This window comes from Vulpes vulpes, chromosome 10 (assembly GCF_048418805.1).
Source record: "Vulpes vulpes isolate BD-2025 chromosome 10, VulVul3, whole genome shotgun sequence".
Lineage (NCBI taxonomy): Eukaryota > Metazoa > Chordata > Mammalia > Carnivora > Canidae > Vulpes > Vulpes vulpes.
Genome location: NC_132789.1, coordinates 8,537,654 through 8,553,044, shown reverse-complemented (window position 1 = coordinate 8,553,044; position 15,391 = coordinate 8,537,654). Strand labels below are relative to the sequence as shown.

Sequence of the window (15,391 nt, the reverse complement as noted above, 5' to 3'; positions counted from 1 at the left end):
AAGAGGAAATAAAATATATATATATATATATATATATATATATATATATATACACACACACACACATACATACACACATATATATATATATAACCTAAATAAATCTAGATTCCTTTGTGTGTCTACATATTGTAAACACCAGAGAAAGAAGTATGAGATTTCAAAAGACAACTTCATAAGCACATTAGTTTTAAAGAAAATGTGCATGCCCATAGGTCTATAAAGTTACTTGCAGTGGCCTGTGAAATGGCCTCAGAAGATGCACCTTAGTCAAACTTTAAAATGATTGCTTTAAATCTACCTGAATGAGACATTTTTACATATAACAACTTTTTAAAGAAAAAACTTTCCAGGGCTTCTCAAAGGGTATCACCATCAAATACTTACAGTTTGTAATATGAATACAGAAAATAGATGGATTAATCTGGTCGACAAGTTTAAATATCCTTTGAGGTGGATTTGCTGTAAAATTCAATGAATAGATGGCTGCTTTTTGACTACAAAACTGACTATCGCCCCTGAAAATTAAAAAATAATAATACAAAATTGTTAAGGCTTTTGCACACAATCTTAGCAAGATTATTTAAAAACTGTCAGATGCCTGAACTGTACTGTGTTAACAACTACATGGAAGATATTTATGAAAGTGTGATGTTAGACTTCAATCCATTTTTATTTAGTTTACTTGGTGTTAAAATGTTTAGCATTTGAAACTTTTTCCTCTAAAAGGTAAAACATTAAGACAAATCTTTAAGGAAATCTCGTCAAGTACGGAATACAGATCAGGGTATAATTTTGATGTAAATGAACCTTGTAAACTCTGACACATCAATCATATAAAATTTTGCAGAACTTCAGGTTGTCTGTAAGTAACCAGAATGGATCCAAAATTCCTTGTCTTTAGAATAAAGCAGTCTTCAAAGGACTGTGAAAATCAGAAAATGTGAAGTCATCTAGAAATCTGGGGGCTTAGAAGTTAGGATATAGTCAAGACCTCAACCAATCCCAGACTTGACAAACTCTAATCAATTTGATATAGACATGGTGTGGAGGGGCACCCAGGTGGTTCAGTCGCTTGAGCACCTGCCTTCAGCTCAGGTCATGATCCTAGGTTTCTGGGATCCAGTCCTGCATCAGGCTCTCTGTTCAGTGGGGAGCCTGCTTCTCCCTCTCGCTCTGCTGCTCCCCCTTCTTGTGCTCTCTTGCTGTCAAATAAAGTCTTAAAAAAATATGGTGTGGAGATAGAGATGTAACAAAAAAGGGATCATAATCCATCTACTGTTTTAAAGCCTTTTCTCAATCTGTATTGCCCAATATTTCCCAAGTCATTGATATGTTTTTACAATATTATATGAAATGGCTTCATTGTATACCAACTTACTACAATACTCTAAATGTTTCAGTCAATTCTCTGCTGTTTGGGTTGTTTCTAGTTTTCCCTGATTACATATAATGCTATAACATCATCCTTGCACATATATTTTTATGAATGTCTCCAGCTATTTCCTTGGGCTATGTTCCCTGAAGTGGAGTTGCTGGGTCAGAAGTTAGATGTGTTGCTCAAGACTTCTAAGACCTATTGTCACATCTCCCTCCAAAAAGGAAAGATGTGTGCTCTTGCCAAGAATAGATACTATCCAGTTTCTACCCTTTGCCAATTTCATGGGTAAAAATTTATCTCATTTTATTTTGAATTTCCTCATTTACTAGGGAGCTTAAATGTTTTCCCATATAGTTATTGCTCACTGGTATTTCTTCTTCAGTAAGGTGCTTCTTCACATCTATTGACCATTTTTTATTAGAATGTTTGTCTTCTCATTGGTTTGTGAGAATCCATAGTTTTAAGAATCCCCTTTGAGTATCATATGTTGTAAATATTTTGTCCCTGTTTGGCTACCTTTCAATTTTACGGTGTTTGCTAGTAATTTTAATTTTTTTAATAATAAAATTATCAATCTTTCCTTTTGTGGTTTGCCTGTGGGCTTATGCTTAAAAGACATTCCCTAACCCAAGATTAACAAATGTTTACCTATATTTTTCATTTTTTCATTAAATTTTTTGAACACTTCACTCCTTGATCTATTGGTAATTTACTTTGGTATAACGCTATGAAGCAGAAATCTAACATTTTTATTTTTCAATAGTTATCTTACATCATTTACTGAATTTATCTCATTGTTGTAAAATACCATATGTACTATACATTAAATAAATAAGAAAAAAATACATGATACTTCTTTAAAATCAGTAGGCATAACTGATTGTTGGTCTTTCTATTCTCTTCCCCTGATCTACCTATCTTGAAACAATACACATTATTTTCATTACTGTAATGTTACAAATGTTTAAAACCTGATTGTTTGCTCTTCTTGTTCAATAATGGAATGTCTTGGCTGTTCTCACATTTATTTTTCTAGATGAATTTTAGAATCTTTTTTTTTAAAGATTTTATTTATTTATTCATTTAAGACACAAGGAGAGAGGCAGAGACATAGGCAGAGGGAGAAGCAGGCTCCATGCAGGGAGCCCCATGTGGGACTCAATCCTGGGACCCCAGGATCACACCCTGGGCCGAAGGCAGATGCTCAACTGCTAAGCCACCCAGGCATCCCAATTTTAGAATCTTTTTGACACATTACTCCTTCCCTGACTGGAACGACACTTATAAATTAAGTTTTTATGAGTTAGTTTACTTATATAATGATTCTTCCCATCCCATTACATAAACTATCTCTCCATTTATTCAAATGTTTTGTCTATTTCAAGTTTTCTTCACATAAATTCTGAGTACTTCTTATGTGACTTTTTAAAAAAAGATTTTATTTATTTATTCATAAGAGACACAGAGAAAGGCAGACACAGGCAGAGGGAGAAGCAGGCTCCCCACTGGGAACAGGGTACAGGACTCCATCTGGGAACCCCAGGATCATGCTCTGAGCCAAAGGCAGACACTCAATCACTGAGCCACCCAAGCATCCCCTTATGTGACATTTCTATTGAGTGCTATAAGACTTATTTCCATTATGTTTTTTGATGATTATTGCTAAAGTATAAGGAAGCTAAAGTGACCACTTTTCAAAAAGCCCTGTATAGTTCTAATGGTATATTAATCATTACTGTGGGCATAAAAATATTTTTGAAAAAATATTAGTATTTATGAGAAAACATCTAGCACTGATAAATTTATGAGGCCTACTATGTCTTAAAGGATGTGCACGAGTCAGACAGAGAAGGAATGGCTAATCAAGTGCAAGAATGGCATTGGCCAAGGATGGGTAATGTACTGGTGGGGTCTAGAAAACTCTTGAGTACCAAAGTTAGACTGCATGGAGGATTCAAGATGGGGGTTAGTAGGAAAAAGGATCTGAAAGAGTTTGGGGATGGATCTGAATCCAAGCTAAGGAGTCTGTAGGTAATGAGAGCTTCTAAAGGCTTTTTAGCAAGTGAGTGACAAGATGATGTGTGAGCTTATACAGAGGGAGTAGGAATGGACAGACACAAGGGCAATGCAGCAGAAATGCTGCAGGAATGCAGGCAATGCTGAAGGAATGCAGCAGAAGGGGACTCCTTTTTTTTTTTTTTCTTAGAAGGGGACTCCTAACTCTTCCTCTTCCTGTCTGCCCACTCTCAAATCCTGCACAGTGGATCGGTATCAGTTCTGTGTATCTCTCTAGTCATGGGGAGGAGGGTACCTATTCATCAAAATCTGCAACAGTTTCTTACTCGGCTCCCTGTTCCCAGGCTTAGCCCCTGTGACCACTGACCTTGAGGTTTTGGTTACCTCTTTAGCTGGCACCTGTGCTCCAAGACTCCTTCATGGAGCTTCCTACTGGAAAGGGGTTCTCCCAACCCTGGGACAGGGATGAAAGGAACTCGGAGGAAGACAAGACTTTGAGGAGGATCCAGGAGTAAATTTTGATGGGATCAGAGAGGGCATCCCTCTGAGCTCCCTGTCTAGACTGTACAGCCTTCCCAGAGAATGGGAGCAAAGCTATACCTACCTCCCTGAGGCCCGAGACTATACCAGGAGGAGGAGGTACTGTGCAGGAGAGCCACCAGTGGTTTGGGGGTATGAAGTCCCCCATGGCCTCAGAAGACTGGCTCTTTGGGGTACAGGGTCCCGGATTCTCCTGTGAGATCCTCTCCCCTGGATGAAGGCCAATGACTGGGTGGGTGGGAGACCAGAATGAATGAAAGGCCATTCATGCTGCTTAAGATGGGAATCGAATTGCCTCACCCCCTGATGCCCTGCAGAATTCAGGACAAAATCCAAAACCCTCAGCATATACTCAAAACCTCTCAGGCTTGGACCCCTGCCACTGTCGCACACTCTTCTCAGCCTCCTTCTCCAGCCACACTGAGCTACCAGCAGTTAAAGCAACAGTCATACTCCTTCACCCCCAAGACTCTGCCATGCGGCTCCTTTAACCTAGAATGCCTTCCTCTGATACTATGCTGGCCAATTTCTACCTGTCCTTCAGGACCCACTCAGATCGTCTTTTCTAGAAAGCCTTCCCTAGTCCAATTGCCCAGGTTAGATGCCACTCCTCTGAGTGGTCTCCATGCTTGGGGCAGAACTGTCACCCACTCCTCTATCTCCCTTACTCTACTCCTTACTCAGTGAGCTCCATGAGGGCAGGGCTACACCTAGCCCACCTTATAACCCTAGTACTCATGAAGGTATGGTAAGGTATGAAAGAAGGCTAGATGGGAGAAGGCAAAGAGGAGGCAGGAGTCGGAGTAGCCTCCAGGTTCTGGCCTACTTGTCTGCCTGAGAAAACAATGGTAGAGAAGCCAAGAAAAATACTAGAGTGTTGGTTAGGGGTGGAGGGGAAAATTTTATTCATCGATTCAACTCACTTCCTTTTTTTTTTTTTAAAGATTTTATTTATTTGTTCATAAGCGACACACAGAGAGAGGCAGAAACACACGCACAGGGAGAAGCAGGCTTCATGCAGGGAGCCCGACACGGGACTCGATTCTGGGACTTGGGGATCATGAGCCAAAGGCAGACACTCAACCGCTGAGCCACCCAAGCGCCCCCAATTCAACTCACTTCTAATGAGGGCCAACTATGTGGCAAAAATTGCGCTAGGCACTAGGGGCATAAGGGATATTATTCTTGCTCTTATGAAGTTTACATTTAGTGAAGAAAACAGACATTAATCCACTAATCTTAACAATAAATTTACAAATCATTAGATGATAGGATTAGCTGATGACAGTTTAGCAGATGTAAACAAGCCTTTCATGAATTAGAACCTACATAATGAGAATAATCAATTAATTGGGATTATTAATTTTAATTTCATTATTTCCACACTTCATATTTAGAAGAAAGTCATAAGCAAAACTAACTCAAAAAAAAAAAAAAAATCATGAGGTCCTTTCTTGAGGGCACTATGGATTCAGCTCTAACTTCTATACCAGAGGTCCACAAACCACACCTAATTTTATAAATAAAGATTTACTGAAAGATAGTCATGTCCATTCGTTTACATGGCTGCTTTTGCTCATCAATGGTAGAGGTAAGAAAGTTGCAACAGAGACCACTGGCTTAAACCTTAAAATATTTACTATGTGGCCTTTTACTGAAAAAGCTTGCTGACCCACATTCTAAATAGTTTATATCTAAAATTTGGTATTGACTAATACAAGAAAAAATGACATTCTAAAGTATGATCTCCAATGGAGCCAAAATCTGACTCTCAGGCTTATACTTATTAAGGCAGAAAAGCAGAATGATTTCTAACAAAGACTGAACCACTCAGTAGTCCAGTAATCTAATAATTAGTAGTCCAGTAATTAGTAATCTAATTACAACATACCATTCTCCAAACATTTTTATAATACTATAAGCAGATTCAATTTCCCATGGGTCATTAAGGTAGTTTCTCATGAGGGGAAGCTGGATGGGTCAGTTGGCTACAGGTCTGACTCTTGTTTCAGCTCAGGTCATGATTCATGGGTAGTAAGATGGAGGATGGAGCATGGAGCCTGCTTGAGATTCTTTCTCTCCATCTGCCTCTGCCCCTGCCCCTCCACTTGCTTGTGCACATTTGTGCACTGTCTATTTCTCTCTCTCTCTCTCAAAATAAGTAAAATCTTAAAAAAAAAAAAAGATAGTTTCTTATGGGAAAAACACATTGTACTTCCAAAAAGCATTCAATCTATTAAGTATCAATTGCTACAATTTGCTACAAGTCTAAATTTGAGTTGGCTATCTCTGAATATTATTTGGTCCCATTCCAAATAATTAACCTCTTTTAAGTGCTGTATTTTTCAAAGAGCTTTGAAATCTGAATTACAAGAAACAAATCATTCAGAAGATATTATTTACCTTGTAATCAACTGGGAATATCCTTTTCCACTGTTCTCCTATACAATGTGAACTGTGAGAATCCCTAGATTTACATATCAGAAAGCATAAACAAAGCTTTCCTGTTTAATTTTTTGTTACAAGTACTATGTCCACAACAAAAGCTGTAAAATTCAACTGCATTTTCCACCTTAGGCTATATACATGAGACTAGTCCACTTACACAAAAATGTGCACATTATCCGTTTACAAATCAGAGTGAAATGTAATTCAATCTCTGAATACAAAGATTTCCTTATATTCTTAACAAAGTATACCCTCTCTTCTTTTTTCCCTGCACTATCATCTGGCTGGATGCAAATAAGGGAGCGATACTCTTCCACATATTGGTTTGGATAGCATGGCTTCTTAATGCAAAATACTGGAAACCAGGTTTGGGTTTTTCAGCCTGGAAGATTTCTCACTTTTTGTCCCTAGATTTTATAATCTCGGTTCAATTTCATCAAAACTGCATGCGTCACAAACTTACGTGACAATTGGAACTGAACAGGCAGAAAAGACACTGAAATCCATGGAGCTGCAATCAGGATCACAACAGCAATTGACGTCACACTGTGCTGGAGTCAGGTCACAGACACACAAAGCAGCAACTATAGAAACAAAAGAGGTGGGATGCAGAACTTCACCATCAGCAGGGTGTGACTGCCCCCTGCCACTGCAAAGTACCAAAAGTCTATTTCATAAAAAGGTCCATTTTATTTTTCCTATTGCACTTTGGGGAAAACCTGTGAAGTGAAAATTAGTCCATTTGGATGCTTCTTAATCTGAGATATCCCCAAAGTAGCTAATCATCTGACTCACTGGGAAATTTCTGTTTGTGCTCAACCTATAAAGGCTTATTTGGTAAGCTATGAAACCCAGGCATTTGTGTTTTTCAAAAACTAACCAGGTAATGCTGATAACTTAAGAACCAGCAAGCTAAAACATTTGCTGGACCGTAAGAACCACTGGTCTAATAGAACAGATTCCCAAGTTCCTCCTGTGGAGATTCTGATTCAGAGGAAAAGCCCAATGAAGGCCACTAGGAATCAAGAGTTCTCAAACTTGTTTCTCTCTTCAAGTGTCACCTGTGGCTTTGAAGTTGAGCCCACATTCACAAACTATTGACCAAGAATCAAATTGGCTCAGGTGCTTTGTACTTGGCATTTTGGAAATATCTTTGGTAATTTAGACAATAAAGCATATGGGGGATAGAAATCTTTGCAACATTTTTCCTTTTTCTAGAGAGAGAGAGAGAGAGCCCTGAGGAGGGGTTGGGGGGGGAAGGCCAGAGAGAGAGAGAATCTTAAGCAGGCTCCATACCCTAGGCGGAGCCCCCAGAGGGATCCAATCTCACAACCCCGAGATTATGACCTAAACCCAAACCAAGAGTTGGACATTTAACAGATTGAACCACCCAGGTGCCCCCACATTTAATTTTTAATAATAGTGACTCTGGATTTTTTTTTTAGGATTTTATTTATTTGAGAGACAGCGAGCAAGCACAAGCAGGCAGAGCAGCAGAGGGAGTAGAAAAAGCACACTTCCCATTGAGCAGGGAGCCTGGCATGGGGCTTGATCCCAGGACCCCAGGTAAAGGCTTAACTAACTGAGCCACCCAGGGTTTATCATTAAGCTCTTTCATCTTTAAAAGGGTCTTTTCCCCCATTTGGTAAAATAAAATAGGGAACTAAAAATCCAGAGAGCCGGGGCACATGGGTGGTTCAACTGGTTAAGTGTCTGCCTTCGGCTAAGGTCAAGATCCCAAGCCAGGCATGGGGCTCTCTGCTCAGCTGGGAGTCTGCTTCTCCCTCTCCTACCCCTCCCTCCACTTATGTACGCACTCTCTTGCTTTCTCTCAAATAAAATCTTGAAAAAATTTTTAAAAGATTAAAAAATAAAAATATTGAATTAATGGTAGTAATTATTGCTGGGAAGGAGAGAATAAAATCAAGCTTCAGTCTTATGCCTCCTTTTTCAAAACAATAATCTCATGCAAAACAAGGATCTCAAGCAAATGGTGGTAGAGAGTCTATACAGCATTCTGATTTGCACGTATGAACTATTTCACAATAAAAATGAGCTTTAGAAAACCATCGCTCAATAAAGGTAAAATATTTTGGAAAGAAGTGTATGAATACAAAGAGGAAGGTTTTGCCAATAAATACATAAACCTTTCTCTTTTTCTTTTAAAGATTTTATTTATTTATTCATGAGAGACACAGAGAAAGAGGCAGAGACACAGACAGAGGGAGAAGCAGGCTCCATGCAGGGAGCTCGATGCGGGACTCAATCCCAGGTCTCCAGGATCAGGCCCTGGGCTGAAGGCAGCACTAAACCGCTGAGCCACCTGGGCTGCCCTACATAATCCTTTCTTTTTTTTTTTTTTTAAATTTTTTATTTATTTATGATAGTCACACAGAGAGAGAGAGAGAGAGAGGCAGAGACACAGGCAGAGGGAGAAACAGGCTCCATGCACCGGGAGCCCGACGTGGGATTCGATCCCGGGTCTCAAGGATCACGCCCTGGGTCAAAGGCAGGCGCCAAACCGCTGTGCCACCCAGGGATCCCTACATAATCCTTTCTTAATCTGAGACACAAAAGTCTTCCCCCTGAAGCTTACATACTTACCTCTAGACAAGCGCTCCTTTACGTGCTTAGTAAAATGAAAAAGCAACTTGTGCATGCTAACGGAAAAAATTGTGTTTAGGGCAGCCCCGGTGGCGCAGCGGTTTAGTGCCGCCTGCAGCCGGGGGTGTGATCCTGGAGACCCTGGATCGAGTCCCACGTCAGGCTCTCTGCATGGCGCCTGCTTCTCACTCTGCCTGTGTCTCTATGAATAAATAAATAAAATCTTTTAAAAAAATTGTGTTTAGGTTCCCTGCCTTATGTGTTTAAAATTACAATTTTGATTTTTCAGAACTCAGAACCTTTGTAAGTAGCTCTAAGACTAGTAAAGACAAAGCAATCATGTTTAATAACTACACTCAGGGATGAAAAAACCAAAAAGTCCCTCTCTGGGATGTGAGTGTCCTTAAACGGCCAACAAGGGTCTACTGAGCACTCCCAGGCTCTAAGTAGCACTCAGCTGCTCCTCTACACCTCTTAACATGTACATGCCTGGCTCTAGAGAAAGACACTAAGGAACAGAGCTCAAATCAAGAAGAAAATTATCACTTTTCTCTTCCACCTGTAACCCATCCAGCACATGGTGTCCAGTTATCCACTCAGAGCCCCTGCTCCAACACAGGCCAAGACTGTGTTATAATATCAAGCAAGGAATTGACCTACCTGAAAAATGGGGATAATCCACATCATAAGGGATTAAATGAGATACATTACAAACCAGAAGCTTAGCACAGGGCTTGCTATACAGTAAGCAGTTAATAAATGCCAGCTGTCATCTATTATTATTTTCATGGGTCTTAAGAGGGGTCCTTTAAGAAGATGAAGTGCAGGAATGCCTGGGTGGCTCAGTGGTTGAGTGATCCCGGAGTTCTGGGATGGAGTTCAAATCTGACTCCCTGCATGGAGCCTGCTTCTCCTTCTGCCTGTGTCTCTGCCTCTCTCATAAATAAAATCTTTTTTTAAAAAAAAAGATGAAGTGCAAATTCATCCCCTCTCCTGGTGCTGGAAAAACAGCCCTGAATACATGCCCTAATAACAATGATTCAAGAATAGCTTCATTTTGGGGAGAAATCACATAAACAGATGGAATACTTAAATGGATAAAAAGACAACTGAGTCCAAAAACCTTAGAGAATTTTGGATATCGAATACTATGCCATCATCTGTCCCCATTTATCACATATTTACTTCCCCCGACTAATTCATGAAATCCGATATAAAAGCTTTGTTTATATACACTAAGATACAAAATGTATTTCTCTGTACTTTTCCTCACTCATTTATATTTTTACTTATACATTTATACTTACTCCTCACTAATTTAAAAAGGAGGCCCTAAAAAAAAAAAATAAAAAAAATAAAATAAAAAGGAGGCCCTTTGGAGAAATGATGACTCAGGAACTGAAATCCTAGAGTCCAGGAGGTCACCCGAGGATGAGTTTTCTATTTACTAATACTGAGCCTTAAGATCTTTTTCTCTTAATAAGGGGGAAAAATAGTGCATACTATTGGAGTTAGAGGACTTTTTTTTAAGTCAGAGGACCTAAAGGGGTTTTTTTGAGATCACAAACCCCTTTGAGAAACTGCTCACTGCTAACAACCGTCATCGAGAAAAATGCATATTCACAAAATTTTACACTCGGAGTATCTCAGGGTCACAACTATCCCTTCCAAGTCATCATGTCAAATCCGATTATAAAATATTCACTAATGTCCAACTCCAGAATTAGACCACTTTCTGAGAAAGAGGTTAATTATCCCTCATGATGAATCCTAAGTGGGCATAAACCCTCACCCCATAACTTCACACCTTCAACTCAACACAGGAGGCATCCTGGGGTTTCATAATTCGAGTCAACAGAAAAGGGCCTAGTCACATTTAGTAAACTAGACTTTTGGCGTCTCTTTTTGATAAATGAAAAGTTCAACACCTCTTAAATGCATACCATTTCCACAACTGCCCAGAAACTTTGGATTTACATAATTTCCATCGCTGGCTGCAAAGGTGCAACGACTCGTGCATTTATTACCTTAGGCGTTGATGTTGTCCAGGACCACCGGAAGTAATTTTATAGGTTTTATATTGTCCCACCTACGCTCTCTTGAGCCTCGGTTTTCCCTCCCGTATGAAAGGGACAATGAGGTCTACCCTACCGGTTGCTGAGACAATTAAGGCCCACGAAATACTCAGCAATGCCTGCGTACAGTGTTCAGTAAACGTTCGCTCTCATTAGGACATCCTCACCCGGGCTACCTGCTCCAGGTTGGATCATTCTGGATCCCTAGAACTACCACTTGGTACCCACCGTCCGTGACCGGGGTGGGCCTGGGGCCAGAGGATGGCACGGGGGCCTCGGGGGTCCCAGGGGGCCTAGGAGACAAGGCGGGTCGCAGAGTCGTCCGGGCCGCCTCCGCAGAGTTGAGGCCTTCCGTCGTCACAGGCTGAGGGGCCCTGGTCTGGGCGCTCACGGAGGCCCAGCAATCCAGGAGCATAAGCAGGAGCGGCGCGAGGCCCTGCGGCCCCATGGCCCCGCGGAACCCCACGCTACCAGCGGCCGGGACCGCGCGTTGCCTGGCAACCGCGGCGGCCTGGCGCGGGGCATTACGGGAAGGGTCTCACCGGGCCGCGCGGAGCGGCGGGGGCAGGGGGCGGGGCCTGAGCGAGACCGGCCTCTAGGAGCGAGAGCAGGGATAGGGGCGGAGGCGGAGGTGGGGTGGGGGTGGGGACGGGGGATCGGGTGGGGACGGAGGTGGGGGTGGGGGTGGGGACAGGGGCCGGAGGCGGGGCCGGAGGCGGGGACCGGGCGGGGTCGGGGTGGGACGAGGGATGGGGAACTGGGTGGGTGGGACGAGGGCCTCGGATCTAGGGCTGTGTGATGCTAGTCGGGGCAAAGGTTTCCAAGCAGACTGCAGTGCTTGCGTATTTCCAGGTCCTGTCCCGGGATTCAGACTCAGTAAGTCTGGGGCAGTGTTCAGGAATCAATATTTTTAACAAACGTCCTGACAAAACTAGTGAGGGGGACGGAAATTTGGGATCCTATCTCCTAAAGCTACTATCGAAAGAGCATAGAGAGCGCTTCATCGTCCTGGAATTTTCTGTCACGCACTGTCAACACTAGCTTTGCCTTTTTTTGTTTTAGATGGCCAGATCTAAGGAGGTCGTCAGAGAACTTCTATTCACCCTGCTGTGATGAGGGGGACAAATGAACACAAGTTTTTTTACAAACAAAAAAATTGACAAAAATTAAGTAGAATGATATATACGTTTTAAAGGAAAAAAAAAAAAACCAAACCTGTATATGACTCTATAACATGACCTGGGGACCACAAGTTAGGAAAGCGCCTCCAATCTACATTGGCTTATTTATAAAGGTACCGCAGTGGAGGGATGCTAGCTATCTTTGACACTTAATCTCCTTACAATTCAGAAGCAAATGTCAAATCGAAATGTCATGGTATTTACTCAAGAAACACATTTACCAATTCAGAAAAAAATGCCAAAACATACATATACCTATTTATATAGCAAAGCTAAATCATCAGAGTGGCAGCTTGAGCACCTTTCTCCGGCATACCTGACAAAGCGTAGAAAAATATAATTGGATCAAAGGTGTACTACAGATAGTTCCTTTTTTTTTTTTTTTTTTTTCTTTCTACAAAGGATTGCTTTAACATCTGACTGAAATTCTGGACCATTTTTAACAGCTGATGTAATGCTTCCCTTAAAAAACAAACAAAACTGTATTTCCCAAACCTTTATTTCGTAACTTCTAAATCCAGGATTTATTGTTTTTATAAACCTTCTCTTTACTTCCAGGTACTACTTCCTTTTCTATTCCTTGATATCTGTGAATCTCTTTGTCTTGTTTTCTGTTTTGAAATTAGGCTGTTGGATTAAACTTTGATGAAGAGTCCTTTGACTCAAATTTTCATTTTATGGTTTGGGAAATCATCTCACCCCCTTTTTGTCCAATCTCAAACACTTGGTAGGTTGCCCAAAGGTAATTTTATGACATCCTGCAAAGTTGAAATGAGGGCTACATTAACTCAGATCCATTTTGCAAATCTTGGGAATATTGAAACTTTTCACTTCACAGGTGATCACTTCTGCCAGGTTTTTTTTCATCTTTCTCCCTTTTTTCTGCCCTGCCCTTGTTAGATTCCCTCATTAGGATGGAAGGACACAAGGAAAACCAATATCAATTTCCATATCTTATCTAAAACTGCATAATTTCAGTTGTGCATAAACGTTTGTGATTAAAAATGTCCATCTGTTTCTCTAGGATTATTGGCGATTTCAATTCCTTACAGCCTGTGCCAACATTGGGAGGAATAAAGACAATTCAGCTTTTTGGAATTCTGCATTTGGAAGCTGCCTTATATGAGGAGCCTAAAAATCCAAAGACAGGAGTGGCTAGGTGGAAAAATAGCTAAGGCTGACTTTCTAAGGCAGCATTAACCACTGTCTTGGTCTTTGGTGTGGTTTGGGGTGAACTTGTTTCTAACCTGTCTATAATTAGGTATCCAGTTTTTCCTATCTTTATTCAACTTAGCCAAATATTTTATAGATAGGGAGGCAGAACCATCAAGTTTCTAAAGGAATTACTTAGCATTACAAAGAGATCAAGGTTGTGTGAGAATAAAGGATTGACTACCATTTTGACTGAAGTGAGCAGTCCAGTAATTGATTTCTAAATCAACACCCAGGAGAAAAGAAGATAATCCTCAGCTTCTCTCCTCTTCCCATTCTTCATGTGCCCAGTCAACCACCAGGCACTATTCTTGTTCTGAAACATTATTGGGACAGGAAGACTATTTGAGCAGACTTCACATTCTTGGAAGTTCCCAAATTTACAAGTTTGACCTTTTCTGAAATGAAGTAATAAATATAGTCACAGACACTCGCAAGAATGAAATAAGAATTCCTTGTTTGCCAGACAACTTTAAACCTGCATCCTATTAATAGACCATACTGCAGTTCCAATAAACTAGTTGGATTTTTTAAGAATCACTTTCAGTTTTATCATTTGCATATTGAAACATTTCAATCACAATGAAAGTTACTAAAAAGAACACCACTGAACACTGTACTGTGATCAGATTTGACATTTTGCCATACTTACTCCATATTTCTTTTTAGTCAGTTTCATGAGGGATAGTTTATATACAGTATAAATTTGTATACAGTTTTTGCCATACAGGTTTTTCTTATGGATCAATGTACAGCTTTTTTGGTATAGTTTTATGAGTTTTAACAAACACATACAATCATGCCACCACAATTACAGTCAAGATATAGAACAATTTTACCTCCCGCAAACCCCTCCCACTAGCCCAGGCCTTTAGGACAGTGATCTATGTTCTGTCCCTAAGGTTTTCCCTTCTCCAGAATGTTACATCAATGGATCATACAGTATGCAGCCATTTGAGCCTGGCTTTTCACTTAGCCTAATGCCTTTGAGATCTATCCATGTTGCTTATGTCAACAATCCATTCCTTTTTATTATTATTGTGTAAAAAATACATGACATTAAACTTACCATCATAATTTTTTAACGATTTTATTTATTTATTCATGAGAGACAGAAAGAGAGAGGCAGAGACATAGGCAGAGGGAGAAGCAGGCTCCCTGTGAGGAGCCCGGGATCGTGACTTGAGCCAAAGGCAGATGCTCAACAACTGAGCCACCCCATGTCCCCCATCATAATAATTTTTAAGTGTATAGTTCAGTAGTGTTGAGTGTTTTCACATTGTTGTGCAATAGATCTCTAGAACTTCTTTCTCCTAAAACACTAAATACTAATCCCCCTGCTCTTCCTCCCAGCCTTTTCTATCCACCTTTCTATTTTCTGTTTTTGTGATTTTTTTTTAAAGATTTTATTTGCTTGAGAGAGAACAAGCAGCAGGGAGGGGCAGAAGGAGTGGGAAAAGTAGGCTCCCTGCTCGACGCAGATGCCAGGCTTCATCTTTAGGACCCTGAGATCGTGACCTGAGCTGAAGGCAGATGCTTAACTGACTGAGCCACCCAGGTGCCCTGTTTTTGTAATTCTGACTGCTTTAGATATTTCATATAAATGGAACCATACAAGTGGTTCCTTTTGAGACTGGCTTATTGCACATAGCATAATATCCTTGAGGTTTATTGAGGTTGTAGCATGTGACAGGATTTCCTTCTTTTTAAGGCTGCGTATTATTTCATTATATATATATAATATGTATATTTCTTCTTTTATTTTTTAAAGACTTTATTTATTCAAGAGAGACAGAGAGAGGGAGGCAGAGACACAGGCAGAGGGAGAAGCAGGCTCCATGCAGGGAGCCCAATGTGAGACTCGATCCCAGGCCCCCAGGACCACACCCTGGGCCAAAGGCAGGTGCTTAAACCGCTGAGCCACCCAGGGATCC

The 15,391-nt window shown here is 40.8% G+C and overlaps 1 protein-coding gene across 3 annotated transcripts in view; it reads right to left on the bottom strand.

Annotated features, from left to right (window-relative positions):
- Window positions 1–11,644, bottom strand: part of TCTN1 (tectonic family member 1) — a 34,984-nt gene extending 23,340 nt beyond the window's left edge. For 2 of the 3 annotated variants that reach the window (XR_003238135.2, XM_026018881.2), the window contains exons 1-3: window positions 11,293–11,644; window positions 6,849–6,969; window positions 388–518 (exon numbers count right to left, since the gene is read on the bottom strand). Coding sequence is in view for 1 of the 3 variants with exons in the window: in XM_026018881.2 (XP_025874666.2) it covers window positions 388–518; window positions 6,849–6,969; window positions 11,293–11,512 (472 nt within the window). In the remaining 2 variants the exon portion in view is untranslated. The remainder of the gene's footprint in view (window positions 1–387; window positions 519–6,848; window positions 6,970–11,292) is intronic. The other variant, XR_011994640.1, reaches the window with a different exon arrangement.
- Window positions 11,645–15,391: the final 3,747 nt, after the last annotated feature.